This window comes from Oncorhynchus gorbuscha, unplaced genomic scaffold (assembly GCF_021184085.1).
Source record: "Oncorhynchus gorbuscha isolate QuinsamMale2020 ecotype Even-year unplaced genomic scaffold, OgorEven_v1.0 Un_scaffold_10807, whole genome shotgun sequence".
Classification (NCBI taxonomy): domain Eukaryota; kingdom Metazoa; phylum Chordata; class Actinopteri; order Salmoniformes; family Salmonidae; genus Oncorhynchus; species Oncorhynchus gorbuscha.
This window is the reverse complement of record NW_025753498.1, coordinates 1-8,339: the sequence shown is the minus strand read 5'-3', so window position 1 is coordinate 8,339 and position 8,339 is coordinate 1. Positions and strand designations below refer to the sequence as shown.

The window sequence follows — 8,339 nt, the reverse complement described above, 5'->3', positions numbered from 1 at the left end:
GGCTAGGATTCAGTATGTATTCAACTGATAGATCAGACTGACTCTCTCTCTCCCTTTCCTCCATCTCATCTCTCTCTCCCCTTCCCTCCATCTCATCTCTTCCCTCCCTCCCTCCCTCCATCTCATCTCTCTCCCCCTTCCCTCCATCTCATCCTCTCCTTCCCTCCCTCCATCTCATCTCTCCCTTTCCCTCCCTCCCTCCATCTCATCTCTCTCCCCTTCCCTCCCTCCCTCCATCTCATCTCTCTCCCTTCCCTCCCTCCCTCCATCTCATCTCTCTCCCTTCCCTCCCTCCCTCCATCTCATCTTCTCCCCTTCCCTCCCTCCCTCCATCTCATCTCTCTCCCCTTCCCTCCCTCCCTCCATCTCATCTCTCTCCCCTTCCCTCCCTCCCTCCATCTCATCTCTCTCCCCTTCCCTCTCTCTCCTTCCTCCAGGCTGTCTGTTCTTCCTGTGCCTGGGCATCATGTATATGTTTCGTTCCAACATGTACTTTGCTGCCCCGTTCCAGGAGAAGATAGTGATCGGTATCTTCTTCATCGGGGCCATCCTGTGTCTGTCCTTCTCTTGGCTCTTCCACACCGTCTACTGCCACTCTGAGGGCGTCTCTCGTGTCTTCTCCAAGTAAGACCTTGGTTACGTTTGCCTTTCGTGCACCTGACTCCTGACTGCACCACACGTGTTGATAGTAGAACCAGTGCCAAATACTTGATTTGGGGGGGTAGACTTTGTCTTTGCACTTTGGGACTATTCCGTTGGTTGAAGCAGTTGATGGAACAGATGTTTAGTCAGTGGTCTAACCTTGGTCTCTCTCTCTGTCTCTCTCTCTATATATATATATATATATATATAAAAACAAAATATTTCAAAAATAGCTTTATTGGCATGACGTCACAATGTAGATGTTCCCTAAGCGTTACTTTGGAAAAGGAATGATTGATTAACACTTAGTTTCTCTGATCCAGATCATTCATCTGTCTGTCTCTCTCTCCAGACTGGACTACTCTGGCATAGCCTTCCTGATCATGGGCTCCTTTGTTCCATGGCTCTACTACTCGCTCTACTGCTCTCCCAACCCCAGGTTAATCTACCTGGTAGTAGTCTGTATACTAGGAGTCTCTGCCATCATCGTCTCACAGTGTGACTTCTTCGCTAAGCCACAGTACCGCGGCCAGAGCAGGTCAGTCACTGGGTCTATGTGCCCTTTTTGTTTTGGAATCCAAACTGTGTGAATGAATGTTTTCTCAGATCCTTTCAGTTTCATCTATGTTTCCATCTTGGTTTTGTGTATCAGTCTCTACTCCCCTGCCCAAAGTATTCTATTAACATAGCTAGCTGTAGCTCTGGTGAATTCCTCACCTCTCTCTCTCCCTCCTCCCTCAGTCTCCTGCTGGGTCTCCTGCCAGTAGAGGGCCCAGCAGGGCCTCACTAGGCCCTAAAACAATGAGCCAAGACTGGGATCTCCTCCCTCTTGCTCCTCCTCATCTCCCTTCCACGTGCCAGGCTGCCCTCAAGCTGGCTGTCTTTCCTCCTCCCACACATACCCTCTCCCTCTTCCCTCTCTTCCTCCCTCCCCCACACAGACACACAGACCCTCCCCCACACAGACACACAGACCCTCTCCCTCTCTTCCTCCCCTCCCCCTACACACACAGACCCTCTCCCTCCTCCCTCTTCCTCCCCTCCTCCACACAGACCCTCTCCCTCCTCCCCCTCTCTTCCTCCCTCCCCCACACAGACTCTCTCCCTCTCTTCCTCCTCCTCCCCACACATACCCTCTCCCTCTTCCTCCCCTCCCCACACATACCCTCTCCCTCTTCCTCCCCTCCCCCACAGACTCTCTCCCTCTCTTCCTCCCCTCCCCCACACAAACTCTCTCCCTCTCACAGACTCCCCTCTCCCTCTCTTCCCTCCCCTCCCTCCCCCCCCACAGACCTTCTCCCTCCTCTGTGTGTTTTATGGAGCCCGTTAAACTGGTGCTCATCAGTCCTCTGTGACGTTTATGGGGTCGTTAGGTCCAGCGGCCTGGTGCCAGACTCAGGGACCCAGTGTCTGTTAAGACGAGGTGGCTGCCAGGCAGGGTAGGACAGGAGGGTCATTCCATCTATCTCTATTCCTCTCTCTCCATCTCTATTCCTCTATCTCTATTCCTCTCTCTATTCCTCTCTCTATCTCTCTATTCCTCTCTCTATCTCTCTATTCCTCTCTCTCCATCTCTCTATTCCTCTCTCCATCTCTATTCCTCTATCTCTCTATTCCTTTATCTCCATCTCTATTCCTTTATCTCCATCTCTATTCCTCCTCTCCATCTCTCTATTCCTCTCTCTCCATCTCTCTATTCCTCTATCTCTCTATTCCTCTATCTCTCTATTCCTTTATCTCTCGCTCTATTCCTCTCTCTCCATCTCTATTCCTCTCTCCATCTCTCTATTCCTCTATCTCTATTCTTATCTCTCGCTCTCTTTCCTCTTTGTCTTCCTCTGTCTCTCTGGAAATAGTGTTCAGTCAGGTGTAGCGAGGCCTTATGTAACATCAGTGAAATCAACAGAAAGAGATCAGTGAGAGTACAGTTCCTTGTCAGGTGTGAACAAACCTGTCTGTCTATATTAACCCCTGTCTGTCTGTTTATATTAACCCCTGTCTGTCTGTCTATATTAACCCCTGTCTGTCTGTTTATATTAACCCTGTCTGTCTGTTTATATTAACCCCTGTCTGTCTGTTTATATTAACCCCTGTCTGTCTGTTTATATTAACCCCTGTCTGTCTGTCTATATTAACCCCTGTCTGTCTGTCTATATTAACCCCTGTCTGTCTGTCTATATTAACCCCTGTCTGTCTGTCTATATTAACCCCTGTCTGTCTGTCTATATTAACCCCTGTCTGTCTGTCTATATTAACCCCTGTCTGTCTGTTTATATTAACCCCTGTCTGTCTGTTTATATTAACCCCTGTCTGTCTGTCTGTCTATATTAACCCCTGTCTGTCTGTCTATATTAACCCCTGTCTGTCTGTCTGTCTATATTAACCCCTGTCTGTCTGTTTATATTAATCCCTGTCTGTCTGTTTATATTAACCCCTGTCTGTCTGTCTATATTAACCCCTGTCTGTCTGTCTATATTAACCCCTGTCTGTCTGTTTATATTAACCCCTGTCTGTCTGTCTATATTAACCCCTGTCTGTCTGTTTATATTAACCCCTGTCTGTCTGTTTATATTAACCCCTGTCTGTCTGTTTATATTAACCCCTGTCTGTCTGTTTATATTAACCCCTGTCTGTCTATATTAACCCCTGTCTGTCTGTCTATATTAACCCCTGTCTGTCTGTTTATATTAACCCCTGTCTGTCTGTTTATATTAACCCCTGTCTGTCTGTTTATATTAACCCCTGTCTGTCTGTCTATATTAACCCCTGTCTGTCTGTCTATATTAACCCCTGTCTGTCTGTCTGTCTATATTAACCCCTGTCTGTGTCTATATTAACCCCTGTCTGTCTGTTTATATTAACCCCTGTCTGTCTGTTTATATTAACCCCTGTCTGTCTATATTAACCCCTGTCTGTCTGTTTATATTAACCCCTGTCTGTCTGTCTATATTAACCCCTGTCTGTCTGTTTATATTAACCCCTGTCTGTTTATATTAACCCCTGTCTGTTTATATTAACCCCTGTCTGTTTATATTAACCCCTGTCTGTCTGTTTATATTAACCCCTGTCTGTCTGTCTATATTAACCCCTGTCTGTCTGTCTATATTAACCCCTGTCTGTCTGTCTATATTAACCCCTGTCTGTCTGTCTATATTAACCCCTGTCTGTCTGTTTATATTAACCCCTGTCTGTCTGTCTATATTAACCCCTGTCTGTCTGTTTATATTAACCCCTGTCTGTCTGTTTATATTAACCCCTGTCTGTCTGTTTATATTAACCCCTGTCTGTCTGTTTATATTAACCCCTGTCTGTCTGTTTATATTAACCCCTGTCTGTCTGTTTATATTAACCCCTGTCTGTCTGTTTATATTAACCCCTGTCTGTCTGTTTATATTAACCCCTGTCTGTCTGTTTATATTAACCCCTGTCTGTCTATATTAACCCCTGTCTGTTTATATTAACCCCTGTCTGTTTATATTAACCCCTGTCTGTCTGTTTATATTAACCCCTGTCTGTCTATATTAACCCCTGTCTGTCTGTCTGTCTATATTAACCCCTGTCTGTCTGTCTGTTTATATTAACCCCTGTCTGTTTATATTAACCCCTGTCTGTCTGTCTATATTAACCCCTGTCTGTCTATATTAACCCCTGTCTGTCTGTTTATATTAACCCCTGTCTGTCTGTCTATATTAACCCCTGTCTGTCTGTCTATATTAACCCCTGTCTGTCTGTCTATATTAACCCCTGTCTGTTTATATTAACCCCTGTCTGTTTATATTAACCCCTGTCTGTTTATATTAACCCCTGTCTGTCTGTCTATATTAACCCCTGTCTGTCTGTCTATATTAACCCCTGTCTGTCTGTCTATATTAACCCCTGTCTGTCTGTTTATATTAACCCCTGTCTGTCTGTTTATATTAACCCCTGTCTGTCTGTCTATATTAACCCCTGTCTGTCTGTCTATATTAACCCCTGTCTGTCTATATTAACCCCTGTCTGTCTATATTAACCCCTGTCTGTCTGTTTATATTAACCCCTGTCTGTCTGTTTATATTAACCCCTGTCTGTCTGTTTATATTAACCCCTGTCTGTCTGTCTATATTAACCCCTGTCTGTCTATATTAACCCCTGTCTGTCTGTTTATATTAACCCCTGTCTGTCTGTTTATATTAACCCCTGTCTGTCTGTCTATATTAACCCCTGTCTGTCTGTTTATATTAACCCCTGTCTGTCTGTTTATATTAACCCCTGTCTGTCTGTTTATATTAACCCCTGTCTGTCTGTCTATATTAACCCCTGTCTGTCTATATTAACCCCTGTCTGTCTGTTTATATTAACCCCTGTCTGTCTCTATATTAGCCTGTCTGTCTGTTTATATTAACCCCTGTCTGTCTGTCTATATTAACCCCTGTCTGTCTCTATATTAGCCTGTCTGTCTGTTTATATTAACCCCTGTCTGTCTGTCTGTCTGTCTGTCTATATTAACCCCTGTCTGTCTCTATATTAGCCTGTCTGTCTGTTTATATTAACCCCTGTCTGTCTGTCTGTCTATATTAACCCCTGTCTGTCTCTATATTAGCCCCGTCTGTCTCTATATTAGCCCCGTCTGTCTCTATATTAGCCCCGTCTGTCTCTATATTAGCCCCGTCTGTCTGTCTATATTAGCCCCGTCTGTCTGTCTATATTAGCCCGTCTGTCTCTATATTAGCCCGTCTGTCTCTATATTAGCCCGTCTGTCTCTATATTAGCCCGTCTGTCTCTATATTAGCCCGTCTGTCTCTATATTAGCCCGTCTGTCTCTATATTAGCCCGTCTGTCTCTATATTAGCCCGTCTGTCTCTATATTAGCCCGTCTGTCTCTATATTAGCCCGTCTGTCTCTATATTAGCCCGTCTGTCTCTATATTAGCCCGTCTGTCTCTATATTAGCCCGTCTGTCTCTATATTAGCCCGTCTGTCTCTATATTAGCCCGTCTGTCTCTATATTAGCCCGTCTGTCTCTATATTAGCCCGTCTGTCTCTATATTAGCCCGTCTGTCTCTATATTAGCCCGTCTGTCTCTATATTAGCCCGTCTGTCTCTATATTAGCCCGTCTGTCTCTATATTAGCCCGTCTGTCTCTATATTAACGTCTGTCTGTCTGTCTATATTAACGTCTGTCTGTCTGTCTATATTAACGCTCTGTCTGTCTGTCTATATTAACGTCTGTCTGTCTGTCTATATTAACGTCTGTCTGTCTGTCTATATTAACGTCTGTCTGTCTGTCTATATTAACGTCTGTCTGTCTGTCTATATTAACGTCTGTCTGTCTGTCTATATTAACGTCTGTCTGTCTGTCTATATTAACGTCTGTCTGTCTCTATTAACGCCTGTCTGTCTCTATTAACGCCTGTCTGTCTCTATTAACGCCTGTCTGTCTCTTAACGCCTGTCTGTCTCTATTAACGCCTGTCTGTCTCTATTAACGCCTGTCTGTCTCTATTAGCCCCGTCTGTCTCTATTAGCCCCGTCTGTCTCTATTAGCCCCGTCTGTCTCTATTAGCCCCGTCTGTCTCTATTAGCCCCGTCTGTCTCTATTAGCCCCGTCTGTCTCTATTAGCCCCGTCTGTCTCTATTAGCCCCGTCTGTCTCTATTAGCCCCGTCTGTCTCTATATTAGCCCCGTCTGTCTCTATATTAGCCCCGTCTGTCTCTATATTAGCCCCGTCTGTCTCTATATTAGGCCCGTCTGTCTCTATATTAGGCCCGTCTGTCTCTATATTAGGCCCGTCTGTCTCTATATTAGGCCCGTCTGTCTCTATATTAGGCCCGTCTGTCTCTATATTAGGCCCGTCTGTCTCTATATTAGGCCCGTCTGTCTCTATATTAGGCCCGTCTGTCTCTATATTAGCCCCGTCTGTCTCTATATTAGCCCCGTCTGTCTCTATATTAGCCCCGTCTGTCTCTATATTAGCCCCGTCTGTCTCTATATTAGCCCCGTCTGTCTCTATATTAGCCCCGTCTGTCTCTATATTAGCCCCGTCTGTCTGTCTATATTAGCCCCGTCTGTCTGTCTATATTAGCCCCGTCTGTCTGTCTATATTAGCCCCGTCTGTCTGTCTATATTAGCCCCGTCTGTCTGTCTATATTAACGTCTGTCTGTCTGTCTATATTAACGTCTGTCTGTCTATATTAACGTCTGTCTGTCTGTCTATATTAACGTCTGTCTGTCTGTCTGTCTCCAGGAGTGTTTGTAGGTCTGGGTCTGAGCGGTGTGGTCCCCACCCTGCACTTTGTCATCACTGAGGGCTTGCTGAGAGCCACTACTATGGGTCAGATGGGCTGGCTGCTCTCATGTAACGCTCTACATCTCTGGAGCCTGTATCTACGCAGCCACATCCCAGAGAGGTTCTTCCCCGGGAAATGTGACATCTGGGTGGGTACAAGGAGAGGACCTCTGGGCTGCATGCAGAACACACACACACACACACACACACACACACACACACACACACACACACACACACACACACACACACACACACAGTGGAGTTAAATATAACTCTTTGGCTGTTCAGTGTGGGCTGATTAGTCCCAGATGTGTTTGTTTTGGGAAACCTTTCCCTCAGTCTCCCTCACACAGCTGAAGGTAAATAATGAATTGAGGACATTGTATAGGGCCGTGGTTAGGTCATTTAGTATGACAGTACCATCCTTTACACCCCCTCATGTGACCCAGTGGTTCCCCTTCATTAACACCCAGCTGGAAGGCAGGCCTGGGAGGCTAGCCCAGAACAGGGACATCCAGGCTGGGCCTCGCTGCCCTCTCCTCCCCCTTTCTGGTCCTCAGCTGGTGGGAGGTTAATATCCACTCTGTTACCAGTACTTTAGGACAGTAGTGTGTGTGTGTCTCAGGGTCAGTGTGTGTGTGTCTCAGGTCAGTGTGTGTGTGTGTGTCTCAGGTCAGTGTGTGTGTGTCTCAGGTCGGTGTGTCTCAGGTCGGTGTGTGTGTGTGTCTCAGGTCGGTGTGTGTGTGTCTCAGGTCGGTGTGTGTGTGTCTCAGGTCGGTGTGTGTGTGTCTCAGGTCGGTGTGTGTGTGTTTCAGGTCTGTGTGTGTGTGTGTGTGTGTGTGTGTGTGTGTGTGTGTGTGTGTGTGTGTGTGTGTGTGTGTGTGTGTGTGTGTGTGTGTGTGTGTGTGTGTGTGTGTGTGTGTGTGTGTGTGTGTGTGTGTGTGTGTGTGTGGTGTGTGTGTGTCTCGGGTCTGTGTGTGTGTGTCTCGGGTCTGTGTGTGTGTGTGTGTGTCTCGGGTCTGTGTGTGTGTGTGTGTGTCTCGGGTCTGTGTGTGTGTGTGTGTGTCTCGGGTCTGTGTGTGTGTGTGTGTGTCTCGGGTCAGTGTGTGTGTGTGTGTGTCTCGGGTCAGTGTGTGTGTGTGTGTCTCGGGTCAGTGTGTGTGTGTGTCTCGGGTCAGTGTGTGTGTGTGTGTCTCGGGTCAGTGTGTGTCTCGGGTCAGTGTGTGTGTGTGTGTGTGTCTCGGGTCAGTGTGTGTGTCTCGGGTCAGTGTGTGTGTCTCGGGTCAGTGTGTGTCTCGGGTCAGTGTGTGTGTCTCGGGTCAGTGTGTGTGTGTGTGTCTCGGGTCAGTGTGGTGTGTGTGTGTGTCTCGGGTCAGTGTGTGTGTGTGTGTGTGTGTCTCGGGTCAGTGTGTGTGTGTCTCGGGTCAGTGT

General features: G+C 46.6%; 1 protein-coding gene across 1 annotated transcript; it reads left to right on the top strand.

Moving 5' to 3' along the window:
- The first annotated feature begins 407 nt into the window (after window positions 1-407).
- On the top strand, window positions 408-1,432 carry LOC124030355 (adiponectin receptor protein 2-like). The gene is made up of 3 exons (XM_046341731.1): window positions 408-624; window positions 995-1,180; window positions 1,384-1,432. Exons 1-3 carry the CDS (start codon window positions 467-469, stop codon window positions 1,430-1,432), a joined length of 393 nt encoding a protein of 130 aa, XP_046197687.1. The 5' UTR covers window positions 408-466.
- The last annotated feature ends 6,907 nt before the right edge of the window (window positions 1,433-8,339 follow it).

Bases quoted from the DNA above. Each gene is read 5' to 3' on its own strand.
- LOC124030355 (XM_046341731.1), top strand. From the start codon at position 467: ATGTATATGTTTCGTTCCAACATGTACTTTGCTGCCCCGTTCCAGGAG. The intron at 625-994 runs GTAAGACCTTGG...CTCTCTCTCCAG, and splicing joins GTCTCTCGTGTCTTCTCCAA to ACTGGACTACTCTGGCATAG. The intron at 1,181-1,383 runs GTCAGTCACTGG...CTCCTCCCTCAG, and splicing joins CAGTACCGCGGCCAGAGCAG to TCTCCTGCTGGGTCTCCTGC.